General features: G+C 32.4%; 3 protein-coding genes across 3 annotated transcripts in view; 2 read left to right on the plus strand and 1 right to left on the minus strand.

Annotated features, from left to right (window-relative positions):
• Positions 1–1384, minus strand: part of LOC112528550 (zinc finger MYM-type protein 1-like) — a 2526-nt gene extending 1142 nt beyond the window's left edge. The window contains exon 1 of the mRNA XM_025139573.1: positions 211–1384. Within this exon, the coding sequence (XP_024995341.1) occupies positions 211–1384 (1174 nt within the window). The remainder of the gene's footprint in view (positions 1–210) is intronic.
• A 1382-nt stretch (positions 1385–2766) lies between these two features.
• On the plus strand, positions 2767–5072 carry LOC112527918 (protein THYLAKOID ASSEMBLY 8-like, chloroplastic). Its single transcript, XM_025138775.1, has 4 exons — positions 2767–2786; positions 3742–3773; positions 3886–4123; positions 4472–5072. The coding sequence occupies exons 3-4, from the start codon at positions 3896–3898 to the stop codon at positions 4919–4921; spliced, it is 678 nt and encodes a 225-aa protein (XP_024994543.1). The 5' UTR covers positions 2767–2786; positions 3742–3773; positions 3886–3895; the 3' UTR covers positions 4922–5072.
• A 2830-nt stretch (positions 5073–7902) lies between these two features.
• Positions 7903–12007, plus strand: LOC112528812 (large ribosomal RNA subunit accumulation protein YCED homolog 1, chloroplastic). The gene is made up of 3 exons (XM_025139899.1): positions 7903–7964; positions 10011–10777; positions 11270–12007. Exons 2-3 carry the CDS (start codon positions 10209–10211, stop codon positions 11676–11678), a joined length of 978 nt encoding a protein of 325 aa, XP_024995667.1. The 5' UTR covers positions 7903–7964; positions 10011–10208; the 3' UTR covers positions 11679–12007.
• The last annotated feature ends 3889 nt before the right edge of the window (positions 12008–15896 follow it).

A 15896-nucleotide genomic window follows, 5' to 3' on the forward strand; every position in this document is an offset into this window, starting at 1 on the left:
ATGCAATTTGCTCGACTTGTGCATCTCGTAGTTGGTCAGTGCGTTTGGAAGAAGCACTAACAACATTGACAACAAAAGACAACGTTGTAAAAAACTTGTGTAGTGCTACAACTCCTTGAGAGGCGGCCATTAATGCCAATTGCAACCGATGAGCAAGACAGTGAACATAATATGCGTATTTACAATCTTCTAAAATCAAGGCTTGCAAACCTTTGAATTGACCYCGCATATTGCTTGCACCATCATACCCTTGTCCACGAATAGACTTGACACCAAGATTGTAATGTGACAACAAAGAATAGATTCCATCCTTGAGCGTTTGTGCCATAGTGTCACGTACATGAACAAGTCCAAAAAAACGTTCTATAATGAAACCCTCTTTATTAACAAATATCAAAACAAGAGACATTTGCTCTTTATGAGACTCATCTCGTGCTTCGTCAACAAGTAAACAAAAGGGACGACCACCAATTTCCTCACAAATCATTTGCCTCACCTTATTTGATATAAGATTCAAAATTTCCTTTTGAATCGACGGTGATGTATATGATGCATATCTGGGAGCATGACAAAATAACTCTTTAAGCTCGGTGCTAAACTCACTAAGTGCCTCCAACATTTCAAGAAAATTCCCTCTGTTAATGGAATCGGACTTTTCGTTGTGGCCTCTAAATGCAACTGCTTGAAAGGCACACCAACGGACGCAATAAATAGAAGCCGTCAATCTCAATCTATTTTTCTCACGCTCTTCAGTTGTGAACTTCTCATATACATTTCGTATATCTTGCGCCTCATTAGATAAATGATCCCATCCCTTTTGTGCAACATTGTGGAAAGATGCACAATCTGTTCCCATATGCATCAAAAAGCCACATTTTTTCCCACCCACCTTTTTCCAATTTCGAAACCCATCTATGGTAAATGCTCGTTGACCATAGTATCCGAGCCCGGATGGCTTGTTAAATAAAAAACAAGGAAAACAAAATGATGCATCCAAGGTCTTTGAATATTCAATCCAGGGATGTAACTTATACCAAGAAGCTTGAAAGCTACGTCTATGACTTTCTAGTCCAGATTTTGGAAACATAGAAAGTGTAGGTTGAAGAGGACCAAGACTCATGTAAGCTCGTCGAATTATATCTTGTTGATTGATAGGATAATCATAAATTTGATGACGCAAAACAGGGTCTTGTTCTAGTGTACCCAGATCAATATCATTGCTTTCAATTTGAGCTTTCTTGCAAGGGTTTTCAATAGGCGGAATACTAGATGCAGGGGTATTATCTACATTTGTTGTTTCTTCGGGATCTTGAGAAGAAGAACTAGCAATAGCATGCTTTCTTTTAAAAAACCCATGAATGGTAGATTGACTTTTGATCTTCATCTACATGTGATGTGGAAGTGGAACATATTAGAGTTTAGTGTTAGTGTTAGTGTTAGATCATAGATGGTATGATTTCAATTCATATTGGCATACACCTAATGACCTAAATCACCTAAATTTAGAGTTTTAGACCTTAATTTCCACATAAATTTAAACCTAATAAACCACCTAATTGTATCCAACTATCCAAGATCAGTCACATCTGCTGTAATATCTTTCCCACCACAATTTCTAGAACAACATTTGAATGGACTATTAACCAAATTTTGTACCAAAAGAACAAACAATTCGCATTTTAAAGCAAGAAGAATCATATATATGAGTATCACTGTATCAGAGTATGACAGCAAACAAATACCAAAGTCCAAAGGCATCTCTAACTAAATCACTACTTCACTAGATTTACCAAATTAAGTCATAAATTTAGAGTTTAGACCTAGTATTAGTATTTAGTAATCACCTAAATCACCACTGCAGGTCTGCAGCACTGCTGGGTTTTGATTTCAAAAATCAAAACAAAAGGAAATTAGGAAAAGGTGCAGACTGAGAGTGAGCAGTAAGGTGTAAAGTAAACAGTTGCAGGGTCTTATAGACTTACAGAGTTACAGTTACCGAGTTGGAGATTTGGAGTGACCGTCTCACGTGACCAACTCACCGTGGCCGCCTCCTCCAGGCTCCAGTCCTCCTGCCGTCGTTCGCTACTGCCTTGCGCCCTTGCCTAGCTACTTCGCTTCCGTCGCTCTCGCACTGTCATAGTCTCACAGGCGCACGCACACACTGGTCGTCGTCGGCGTCGCTATGGAGATTGAAGGGGGAATGGTGGGGGGGCCGGTTGAAATTTTTTTGTGTTTTACAAGAGAATGGAAAAACCTGCTAAGCTACTAACAAAAAAAATCGCAGGGGCCAGGGCCCCTATAGGCCCATTAGGCGGTCCGCCCCTGGGTGCGAAACCGGTAATAAAGAGTTTTTAAAAAAGTTAATTCTTTGTACTTATAAATAGTAAGGGACTGTTTGCTAATTGCTGAATGGTTTGTTGCAGAATGATTAAGTGATCAGAATGATTAAGAGACTCTCATGATATAATGCAAAATGAAATATAATTGTTTGGTAATTGTGTACAATGAAATTATGACTTTTAATGGTTAAGGGAGATCCAAAATACAAAATCATTCAGAGGGTTTTATAACCATTAAAAGGCAAATTTTTATTTTGTCAAATAAAATTCATCTTTTAATAATTCAAAAATTATCTCTTAATAAAACTATTAAAAGATAAACAAACAATTAGTTCTTAGGTTGATAAGCTTTCGTAGAAAATCATTGTTTCAAATAAATACCAGACACTCGGGTTTTACAATCCAATCTCCTAAACCTCTCTCTTTTCGCTGCTTCACGAATTCCAGGTACTCTTCTCTCTCTCTCTCTCAAATCAACTCTCAACTCTAGGGTTTCATCAACCTATAACACATGATTTCATCATAAATCCTCCTTTTTGTTCTTTGTCTTATTGTTAATGATGAAATTAGACAGCTTCCCTTCTATTTTCTGTGTGTTTCGTCGGATTTAAAGTATACAAAATTATAAATTTCAATGATGTTATTCACTTAAACTGAAAAATGAAAACCAACACTCACCATGAAATCGAGTTCTTGAATTTTGTACATTTAAGTTGGAAATATGCGGAACTGTGGATGTTAAGTTTGTGATGTAAAATCCATGTGAATTTTGAATCAAGGAAGTAAACTTCACAAGCTAGAATGTATTCCATTTTGAGTTTTTAATGGTGAACTTCAACTTCCAAGCACAATTTTCATATATGAATTGGTCAGATGTACAGCTTGTTTGGTAAAATTTTAACCTACTTAAATGATTCCAAAAGGATCTTAACGGCTCAATGTCAGGCAATTTTATAAATAGACTAACGGTACAGTTTATTGTAAAACTGTCTTAAAGAACTTGTTACAACTCCTAAAAGCGTCCTATCAACTTATTGCAAAACATTTACATAGGATGCACAATTGTTTGGTTGTTCCTATAAACTTCCGTCTTTGAGTTTGTTTACTTTTGTTGTTATAATATATATACTACTTAAGAATTGAAGGTTGTGAGATTTAATTTATGCATCTTATCGTAGCTTTTAATGCGGAGCACACCAACTGTTTGTCATTATGCCTTTTCCAGACTACCATGTATGCTTAGCACCCAAATCCTAACTTTTGTCATTCTAAAACCCCATTTTATTTGGGATTATTATGCTTTACTTGAAGATTCATCCTGTCTCATTAACGGTTGTTGCTGTAACCCAAGTAGCATTTCATGGTCTATATCATCTGAAAGAAACAACATGTTGTATTTCAGTGTAAATTTGAAGATGAGCATGGCAACAAGAGGTATGAGTTGTTGTGGATATGGAACTGTTTCTATACAAACAAGAATGTCTTGTTGTGATAGTTTTACAGAATTCTCAAATAGCCCATCACTTGAAATTGGAAACAAGTGCAGAGGGAGTTCAATGAGAATAACAATGAGAGACAGAGGCAAGAACAGGAAACCCTTGCAGAAAGGCCGAAATCTAAGCATAGAGGCCATCCAAACAATTCAAGCACTGAAACGAGCACCTAAATTTTCAGACAAGCAACAACAGGTCATCCATTCCAAGTTTACTAGATTACTCAAGTTTGATATGATGGCCATCCTTCGTGAACTCCTCCGCCAAGATCATTCCCTCCTCGCCCTTATGGTCGGTCTTATTAAAAAACCACACTTTCTTCGGTTTATCTGCTCCTATCAGCAACTAACTTTCACAGAATCAACCGCTCTACTCCTGAGGTAGAGGTCTGGTTTGACCTACTTTCGAGTGGGATTTACTGAGTCTGTTGGGTTTAGTTTGGTTTTAGCCACTCTACTCTTTGGGGTAGGGTAGGGACATGTCTGTGTATATCTTACCCCTTCACCCACAACCCTGGTGGTATATACTAGATTGGTTTGGTTTGGTTTATCAAGTAAATGGCTCTTAATGACATATCTATACATGATTTATGTTCAATCTTAATTTAAAATCATGGAACATTGATTATTATTGATGTAGGTTTTTGCAGAGATTCAAAAGGAACATTGGTATAAACCGGAGGTATCATTATATGCTGAAATAATCTTGGTCTTGGCTAGGAACAGCTTGTATGATAAGGTTGATATGATTTTTGTTGAATTGAAAAGCGAAAAGGGTAGATTAGAGGGTAAGACAGAGGGGTTTAATGCGTTGTTGGAAAATTTGATGAGTTACAACATGACTGGACTTGCCATGGATTGCTTCGAGTTGATGAAAGAGATTGATTGTGAGCCTGATAGATCAACGTTTAAATTATTAGTCGCCCATTTAGAATCAAAAGGAGAAACCGGGCTTTCTGAAGGTATTAAGCAAGAAGCTCGTAAATATTATGGTGATTCCCTCGACTTCTTAGATGAACAAGAAGATACGGTGACAGCTAAGCTTCATTCATCGATAGAAAGTGCTGATTGTCGTTTTGGTTATGTTTGATGCCTTTTAAGCTTAATCTATTGGTACATCAAACATACATATCCACAAAGACACCTTTTCTTATCATGAAAAATCTACTTGATCCAAATGTTTAATGTTGATCATGTCATATAGTAATCACTCGAAGAGTGGTAGTCATCTAAACATGGATAGTATGGTATCATGTTTTTTTATGTTAATTGTGTACCCATAAATTATAATTGGTATGTAAAATTTTGTACTATGTACTAATTAACTATACTGTGCTATCAATTTTTTTCAATTTGTACATGTTGGTACGGTTTTATATAACATCATAAAAGTTGGAGTTACAAGTTTATTTGTATTGACATCTTTACTAAATATATATATATATATATATATATATATATATATATATATATACACTAAAACCATGGAACATTGAAATAAGATGCGGATATGTGTTGTTATACCACTTATCTCTACATATACAAGCATTCAAATAATTTTCGTATAATACATTCATCCAGTATTATTCTAATAATAGCAGGACATTGAGGAGCGATGATTGACCGTGAAAGTGTATAAAAGATACTAAAGCTGAAAAAGTTAGGGAAACGTTTCAATCAAGTTTTGTATATCCATCAATATTATAATTTATAAAATAGAAAATAAGATTATTAAAAATCAAAAAAATCAAAATATGTTGTATTATTGTTTAAAATTTTAATTAATAAATAATTTTAAAAAAAGAGTGAAATGTAATTTTGGTCCCTTAGTTTAGTAAAATATTTAAAAGTGGGACTTAGATTTTGATAAGTCTAGAAATTGCTTTGAAAGTGATATCTGATCACTAATTTTATTCCATTAACAATCTTTATTAGAATGAGGGGTGGTTTAGTCTTTTTATCGACTTTCTTAAATATTTTTAAAATTTTATATAACTTAAATATTGTTTCTTAAGTTATATATTATATTTCTTAAATTTATAAATTAAATTTAAATATATATTTTTTTAAATTTATAAATTATCTATCATCTCTTAATTTATATATTCTTAATTTAAAATTGTTTCTTAAATTTATATATTAAAAAAATACTAGAAGCATACTCGCGCAATGCAACGAGATACATCGTGATTTTAATATTTCATTTTATTCTTTATCTCAGTCGATGTTATAATATGGCTTTATGTGATTTTGAGAAAGCGATGATGTTTTTATTTTTGAATAAAATATATGTTTAAAGATATCATAAAAATTTGACAAAAATATATCGATATTAATATCAAATTAACTATTTGAAATTCCTCATTTTTTTGTGTAATATAGTATAGATTTTTTCATAATTTAATTTAAGTTTAATAAAGAAATAATTTATTTTTGATTTAATAATATAACATTTTATAAAGATAATAATTAAGTATTATGTTAGAACTCAATGATTATCCTAATTATATTTTAGATCTTTTAGATTTTTTATATTTAAAATGAGATGTTTATCCTGTATTTGATTGTGTTTATCTGCAGTTAGTTACACGAATTCAGATATGGAGCTTTAATAAGTTGTACTTACGCACAAATTACTTGTAATCTTGAGTTTTAAGTAATATGCATTAATAAACAGTATTTTACGCATAAAAGTGGTTTTTAAGAGTTTTTGTCAAATGATAATAATATAGACTATATTTTTTTTATATAATTTAATTTAAGTTTAATAATAAAACAATTTATTTTTGGTTTAATATTATAAATTTTATAAATATAATAATTAAGTATTCTGTTTGAATTTAATGATTATACTAATTATATTTTAGATTTTTTATATTTAAAATGAGATGTTTATCCTATATTTGATTGTGTTTATTTGCAGTTAGTTACACGAATTCAGATATGAGATGAAATCGGATAGGGATGAACGAGTTTAAGAGTTTTTAAGAGTTTTAGCCAAATGCTTTATAAAATAGTATAGATAATATATGTATATATAATAATAATAATATAAAATAAACAATTTTATTATATATTATATATTTTAAACAGAAAATAGGTAAAAAGACTAAACTTTCTAACGGAGTCAGTGACCAAGGACCACTCAAAGCAAAATGATAACACCAAGGATGACTGTCAAACTAATCAAAGTTTAGCTCTCACTTTTATAGATTTAAATCAAAATTTAGAGTTTACTCCTACAAAAATAAGTCGGTATGATACGGTATTATCGTGGTACACGACTTTTAACATTATATACCAACTAAGTTTAGATAGTTGAAAGAGTACTGTCAACCAATTAAATTGGTACTGATTAAATTAAATTGATTGATACATGATTTGATTGTTTTATCGGGATACAAAATTTTAAATTTTAGCGTAATATGATAGGATCATTTATTCGATTTGGTGGAATGTCATCCGATCCAACTGCAAGGATTTCAAGAACCATATATAGGGGGGTGGGGGTGTTTGGGATTGTTTATTTAAAATAACTTATGTTTTTCTGTAAAAATGCTTATTAACTTATGTGGTATTAAATCAGAGTTTTGTAAAAATGTTTGTATTAGCTTATATCGGTACTAAAAAGTAATAAGTTGATAAGTTGTTTTAAGCGTTTAACAAATTTTGTTTATATATGTGAAATGACCAAAAAAGACAGTCTTCCATATTATTGACTTCTGGGAGTGTTTGGCATTGCTTATTAACTTATTTGATTTTTTAACATGTAAAAATTTATTTTTTTCATCATTTATAATAATATCTTTGACAAAAATTTATATCAATAAATTAATAATTAAAAAACATTAATAAAACAGAGTTAAAATGGTAAACTGGTAATAAACAGTTTTTCATAAGTCAGGAAAAATTAACTTATCAAAAACTGTTTATTATCGATTTGACATCAATATAAACAGTTTTATTTTTTCTCATCCAAACACTAACATTTAATTTATGACCAGTCTGAAACTGAAATAAATAAAAAACAAACACCTAAAATAAACAATCCCAAACAACTATAACGAATATAAGGCGCTCGGGTTTTACCATCCAATCTCCTAAACCTCTCTTCTCTGCTTCACGAATTCCAGGTACTCCTCTACCCCTCTCTCTCAAATCAACTCTCAACTCTAGGGTTTCATCAATCTATAACACATGATTTCATCACAAATCCTCCTTTTTCTTCTTTGTCTTATTGTTAATGATGAAATTAGACAGCTTCCCTTCTATTTTCTGTGTATTTCGTCGGATTTAAAGTATTCAATTTTATAAATTTCAATGATGTTATTCACTTAAACTGAAAAATGAAAACCAACTCTCACCATGGAATCGAGTTCTTGAATTTTGTACATTTAAGTTGGAAATATGTGGAATTGTGGATGTTAAGTTTGTGATGTAAAATCCATTTAAATTTTGAATCTAGGAAGTAAACTTCACAAACTTCATAAGTGTGATATATAGGCTGGTATTGCTGTTGTGGTGTACTTCATCGGGCAAGAACGAAATGCACTAGTTTTCAGGAAAAAGGAAATATTAATCAAGGGGTATGTTGGTGTTGAGTATTGGATTGATTACAACTAACTGTTTGGTAATATAGATATGATGAAATGGTGTAATCTACTAAGGAAGTGGGTCTATGGCTTATTAGTTGAAAGGTCAATGCACACCTCAGTTGACTCACCAAAGTGATCCTCACATGATTCCAAAGACAAAATGTGCTTTAGATGTCTCAAGGAAAATTTGGTATTACGTATGATATGTGAAGTACCAACATTTTGATTTCTTTTTCGTGCATAAGTGCAGAGTGGGGTGTTGAAAGCAACACTTGCTGCAGATGCAGTAATAGGAACCGCTTAAGTACCCTTTTCCATGGATCCTCACGTGATTCCAAAGAAAAAATGAGCTTTAGATGTCTCAAGGAAAGTTCGCATTATTTATTATATGTGAAGTATCAAGCTTTTAGCTTTGGATGTTAACTGGTTGTGGATTCATGGATCCACTGGTGTGCTATTAGTGGTTCTCTTTGCGGGATTATAAAAACCCATCAATGGCTCATACTAAAAAATCACAGTCGTTCAATTGGCATGGGTGGGTTTGATTTGCCGTAACTCCTTGAACTTTGGCTTTTTATTACAAACAGAACTTTACAAGAACAATAATTAAGGGTAGAGTAGATTTTGTGTGGCTAGTAGAGTTTTTGTTGTATGAGATTGAGCAGCATCACGGTTCTTTTGTAGGTAAAGGGAGAATAATAGCACCACAATTTCTTATGATGTATGTATATATACTGTGAGAAAAAATAAGTTCTTAATTCTGCATACTGAAGGGTAAAATGGTAATTTCCTGTCATTTAGACTGTCCATTCAGAATATTTACCAAACAATCATTATTCATTCTGCACTAAATCATACATATTACAGAGTCTCTTAATCATTCTCACCGCTTAATCATTCTTATCTACCAAACAACCCCTAAATTCACAATCATACAAAATAAGTAAATATGGATGAATTTGAGTTTGCTTTGAGTTGAAGATCTAGTGCCTGCTAAAATTCCAAGTATATGAACAGTATTGTGTTCAGTAGCAAGATCCAGCAAATTTCACTGTGGATTGTTTGTTATTGATCTTTTTTAATTAACATCTTGACTGAAATCCTTTAATGTCTCAACCCTCCGGCTTGGATTGTTTATTTTAGACCTAGTTGCTAAGAGGTTCCCCTCATAACACAACCCTGGCCCTGCCCAAATGGAACAAATTTGGTTTTTGAAAATGGAAGTTTGGTACTAATTCAAAATTGTTTGGCTGCATGACATGGAATTTTGAGTGAACACATCCTTTTCAAGCAGAGAGACTATACAAAACGATCATAAACTTATGGAAAATAGTTGAACTATTTCTAGCTATAAAACTAAGTGCATATATCATTCTCAATTCTTTAAGGGGTGATGAGATGTCCACGGGTAGGTGGGGGTGCAAAAATTTCATGCTTAAGAAATTGTTAAAAGTGAATCATTTCTTGAACCTATAGATCTAACATGTTTAAAAAGGTTAATTGTTTGTATCTTCTGCAAGACATTGCTTCTGTTGCATCACTTTTCTTATATATTCTATTGAGTTGAGTTAATCTATCTTACAGGAGCTGCTTCTTACAGTTGACAACATGATTTCTGCATACCTCACTCTACCTCAAGTTCCTATTTCATAATTTTCCAGTACACCCTTTGTCGGTTGCATACTTCATTCTTGGAGCTTATCTCCTTAATTAATACTCTCTAGTTTTTCTTTTGAGAGGGGGCAGCATAACTTGAGGTCTGGGATTATAAATAAAGTTAAAATGCCTCTCATACTATCTTCATCCTTCGTGTCCCCTTGTTTTTATGAAAATAATGTCAAGGGAGCACACGTTCTAGTCCCACAAATAACGTTATCACATCCACATCACAACTCTATCAGTTGCAACATTCTTCAAAAACGTTTATTTGCTAATAAGCACGCATCCATGATTCTAAAACACAAATCACCCTTGGAATTTATAACAAGAGCATCAGTGAACTCCAACTACGAGCTCGCTGGTGAAAGCAATATGGAAGATGATTGGAGGGACCAAGAAGATGTTGGGGCTGATCCTATGGATTCACCTTGGGAAGGGGCAATTTTGTACCAAAGAAACCCTTCAATCTCCCACCTCGAGTATTGTACAACCTTAGAAAGGTTGGGATTAGGGTATCTTTCAACTGAAGTTTCGACATCTCGAGCCTCTTTGATGGGATTACGAGTCACAAAGTCAGTGAAGGATTTTCCATACGGAACACCTGTCTTGGTTTCCATCGATGTTACCAGGAAGAAGCAGAGGTTGAGGCTTGACGGGATCATACGCACAGTGATAACTCTTGGATGCAATAGGTAACTTCTTGTTCTTGAAGATATATTTATAGGACATCTTTTAGAAGTGTCCTATTACTTGTTTTGACAAGATATTTTTTCAAGTAATTTTATAAAAAGACTAACGGTATAGTTTATTATAAAACTGTCTTAAAAATCTTGTTAGAACTCCTAAAAGCGTCCTACAACTTATTGCAAAACATTTACATAGGATGCACAATTGTTTGGTTGGTCCTATAAACTTGAGTCATATAATCTGTCTATTGGGACATTTAGACATATTTAGCGTCTTATAAAGCTGATTTTGTTGTAGTGGATTGTGGCTATTACCATCATCCAGCTTCATGTTTTTGACTGTATTTCATATAATTTAGTCTGTATACATTTGAGAAACACCATAAATAGGAACAAACAAGCAATGCATCTAGGATTATATTATGTCAAAACTTATATTTTCAATGCGTAAGATAGCGACTGATATCTGTTTATGGCTCAACCGGGCACTGTTTGAAGGTGTGGTGGACTGGCTGCTGATTGTGTCTTCTCCAATTTCTCACTGGTACTAACTGAAGAGCCAATAGAAGAGCCTGATATCATAAACATGGGAGTCATTTATGGTGAAGGCAAGTTTAATGGCTCGTCTGGAACCGTAGAACAAGAAGAAGACAATGATGCATCCATCGACTTAGATGATTGGCTGTATTTCCCTCCGGAAGAGAAAGTGATAGATATATCGAAGAATGTAAGAGACATGGTGCACCTGGAAATAACGATCAACGCTCTCTGTGATCCAATGTGCAAAGGTTTGTGTCTCAAATGTGGTCAAAATCTTAATATTAGTAATTGTAATTGTAGTGAAGAGAGCTCGAATCCGAAAAGCTATGGGCCTCTTGGAGGTCTGAAAGAGAGAATGCAACAGTAGCAAGGCTGAAGATTCTTCAGTTTAGGCTAAGCCTTGGGGTCCTTCCTTGGTTCGTCGGTTTTGCTCTCTTGAGGGTTACTAGGAATTTTCTTAGCTGATATCTTCAGGCCCATGATATTACCGAGGTGTGAACAAGCTGACTTAGACATCCACCGTTACCAAAACAAGAAAAAGATTATTCGGTTTGATGTTTGATATGTATGTTAGTATTTTGGTATGTTTGTAGAACCATTGTTTTCGTGTTTAGTTAGGATTTACGTAGTTGTTCTAGAATGTAGAATTGGGATCGATCTTGTTGTTATGAGAATTTTGTGAACTTTGGTTTCTAAGATGGTGTCGGAAATCTTTCATCGAATAATATTTTAACCTTTAATGATGGAGGAGGTAGTTGCGGGCGTAGTGGTGGTGGCTATGGTAGAGGTGGAGGCGGTAGTAATGGTGGTGCGTATGTAAGAACCTATTTTGTGGGTTTCATGTATAATATAAGTCATATATACATATACAGGATATATAAGTCAAAAAATATATAAAAAGAGGGGGGATAATTGCACCCTTAACAGGGAATATTGAATTGCTTGGAAATTATGCTAAATTTAAAATTCATAAAATGTCGAATCAAATTAATAATAAAGAAAAACCTCTTAGACGTAGTTGTTTGAACGTATCAAAATTTGCTTATTTAGATGAAATGAGCTACTAGGAACCAAAGAGATACAATTCTTTCTTCAACAATAATTACAAAATACGTCCATATGTTAATTGAACTACAAATAATGTCACTCTAGAATAACTGAAATATAACATAAATTATTTTATGTCTTATTTACATACTTTTTTTTATATTTTACTTATAGCTTTAAATCTCAATGTTTGTGTTTAATTTTTATAATTATATGATAACAAAAAAAATAGTAACATTTATATCAATAATTTTTTTTAATCTATTTTTAAATGAAAGTAAAAAAGATAAAAGAAAAAAAACTTAACTTACATGTAAAATATTTTATTTGTTATTAATATTTATATTAATTAAAATATTATGATGAAATATTATAAAACAAATATTAAAATATAAGATAAATAGTATAAAAGAAAATATGTATTTATTAATAATTCATATCAATTAAAATATAAATAAATAAAGAAAGAAAATAAAAACTTATATTAATTAAAATTCTTTAAAGTAAATTAGTATAATAAAAAAACAAAAGATGAAAACAACAAATAAATGACTTGTATAGATTAAAATTTCTTTAAAAAAAAAAAACATAAAACATAAAAAAAAACATAGAAAGTAAAATAATAATAATAATAATAATTAAAGTAGACTTAGGGGTGTCAATAACAATGGATAGAGGTACAATTACCCTCTCCCTAAAATAATTATCAAATTGTCACTTCACAATAAATTTAAGGTAAAAACCAAGATAATACAAGAACTTGGTGGCTGACCCAAGAATTTTCTCGAGCAGATGCACCGTTAAGATCAATCAAAGGCTTGCAAAGTCGCCTTTTAACAACAGGAAAAAGTCAACACTGTTTGACTTGGGGAAAATTCAATTGTGACGATTTGATACAATATATCTTAAAAATGTAATTGACCTCGACTTTTTGAACAAGACGGAAGACTACGTCTTATGCCCAACATGTTCTTTTTGCCAAATTCCACCTTTACGATAATCTTTTTTTGGTTCTTTGGTTGAAAGTAGTCTTCCGTAAAGGTGGAATTCGTCAAACAGTTATTATTTGAGATCAAACAAAAGACTTTTTTGGTTTTAAGATTAATGGACAAATTGGGGATTATAATAAGTTGAAAGTAGTAGTTGTTGACTGGTAATCACAAGGGTGGTGCCTGATTGGTTTAAGCTTGGCTCCAAAGGTCAAAAGTATCAGGAGGTCTCAGGTTCAAATCCAAGGAGGAATAAAAATCCTCTTGTGGCCACGGAGGTTCAAATTTGGTGACTCCGGATTATCTGCAAAGCAGATGATCGTCCTGGGATTAGTCGGCTTGCATAGTGAGTTGGATATCCAGGTTAATTATATATTTTAAATATATAATTAATATTAAATATTTAAAATAAAGATGTAATTTTTTAATGATATTTGATACTTTATATTTTATACTGTTATAGCTAGAACAACCCTATATTTTTAGAGAATTCATATCAAAGAAAGGTATAACTCTTGGAATAATCATGGATCAGTATCATGAGTAACAATATCTGAGCTGTTAAATTAATTCAGATTCCCAAGGGTTGTTGTTTATGGAGGAAATGGGATTCGAACCCATGATTTAATTGACTTGACTGGTGAAATTCCGGTACTTAGGGGTCGTTTACTAAAAGCTTACCCGATAAGTACTTACATGGTAATTTTTCTCACTGGATGAACATGGCAAGGGCCAAGAATCTTACCCGGTAAGAGCGATGATAAAGATGGAGAGTCTTATCCGGTAAGTGAGGGTGACGACTCTTACCCGGGTAAGCGCTTATCAGGTAAATTGTTGCATAGGATACGTTTTGATGTACTATAATCTTACCCAATAAAATAAATTATAGTGTTGACTCCTAACGTTAAACACATACCGGATAAACATTTAAGTAAACGGCCCCTTAGTCATTCTATGCCTCGAGGTGGCGCCCAATAGGGGGTCTACAATAAAGGTATTAAGTACTTGAAGTGACACTTAATATAGTGTGCACTAAAGTCAATGATATGAGGTGCAATTCGATATGTTGATACACGACCTACTTTTGGTTGACATTCAATGGAAACAACCGTCACTAAAAGGTTTTTTTCGATATAGAGTTTATCCATGTTTTCGCGACATTTGGAGTATGGAGTGTTATCCATGGCGTACAGTTTTGGGATACTGAACATTATCCACATTTTGGTTGTTTTGGATAACAGAGTTTTATCCATGTTTGGATATTTAACTTTATTCATGTTTTGGGTGAGTATTTTGTTTTAGTTTCATGTTACATGAGTGTTTTGATTTATAAGTTTTTATAATATAAACGTGGGTTTTGGGAAAGATGTTATTTTGATATTTAATATGTTTCTTTTTGAAAAACGTGATTTGAATAACATTCTCTCCGTTTTATGGCTTTATATAAAATGATGAAAACTGCTTGAATTCACAAGACGTTAAGCCTAAAACTTTTCTTGTCGGCATGTGCATCAGGTCCTTGTTAGGGAATGAGACTAGCGGCACTGTGAAGAGTCGAGTGCTAGTTAGAGACACAAGAATGATTTAGTTATTTGCAGACGTCTTCCGTACTTTGGAGATTGCGACTATTATGGAATTTTAGTGAAACTTGTCTTTTACCTAGACTTTTCTGTAAGACTTGGTTTATTATTTGTTGATGTTAAATCTAGATTTGTAATCCAAGAAGGAATAAAAATCCTCTTGTGGCCACGGAAGTTCAAATGTGGTGACTCCAGGTTATCTGCAAAGCAGATGGTCATCCTCGGATTAGTCGGCTCGTTAGTGTGCGTGTGGTATCTTGACAAGATATGCCAAGTAAGTATTCAGTATTCAATTTTTATTTTATACATTTTCTATATCATGTTTTTATAATTAATGTTTAAAAAATTACATAAATTATCAACAAAATAGAAATGTATAAAAATTGGAATTCTGAGAACAGCAAAATGAAAGTTTAATAAGAATGAAATACGAATAAACAGAAATTAAATAACGGAAAAAATATAAAAAAAGGAGACGTATTTGATGTTTTAGAAGGGAATTAAGTTTTATTTTGAAGGTATATTGGTAAAAATATAGTTTTATTTCAACTTGTTCCATGTGGTAGGGTGGAACACATTTCTGGCTATTCCATATAAAAGTTATGGGAAACATGAAACAATATCATGTATATTATACCAAACAAACCCTTAGGGTGCCTTTATTGTCCAGGCATGATGGATTAACAAAAGACAAGACAGAATAACTGTTCAGTATTTGGTAAGACATGACTGAACAAAACAGGAACAAGTAAAAATGACGAATTTACCCCTATAATGAGTTGTTTAGATATTTTGACTATTTATTAAATTGTAATAAAATATTTTTTTAACAATGTATATCATTAGAAAGTTTTCATCAAAATAATTAAAATGAGACCAAAATAAAAAGTTTATGTAGTTTCCGATATTTATTTTATCTCTTCTCTACATTATTATTTTTATTATTAATATATAAAAAATTACATAAAT

This window comes from Cynara cardunculus (genome assembly GCF_001531365.2).
Source record: "Cynara cardunculus var. scolymus isolate 2C chromosome LG 15, CcrdV1, whole genome shotgun sequence".
In the NCBI taxonomy this organism is placed as follows: domain Eukaryota; kingdom Viridiplantae; phylum Streptophyta; class Magnoliopsida; order Asterales; family Asteraceae; genus Cynara; species Cynara cardunculus.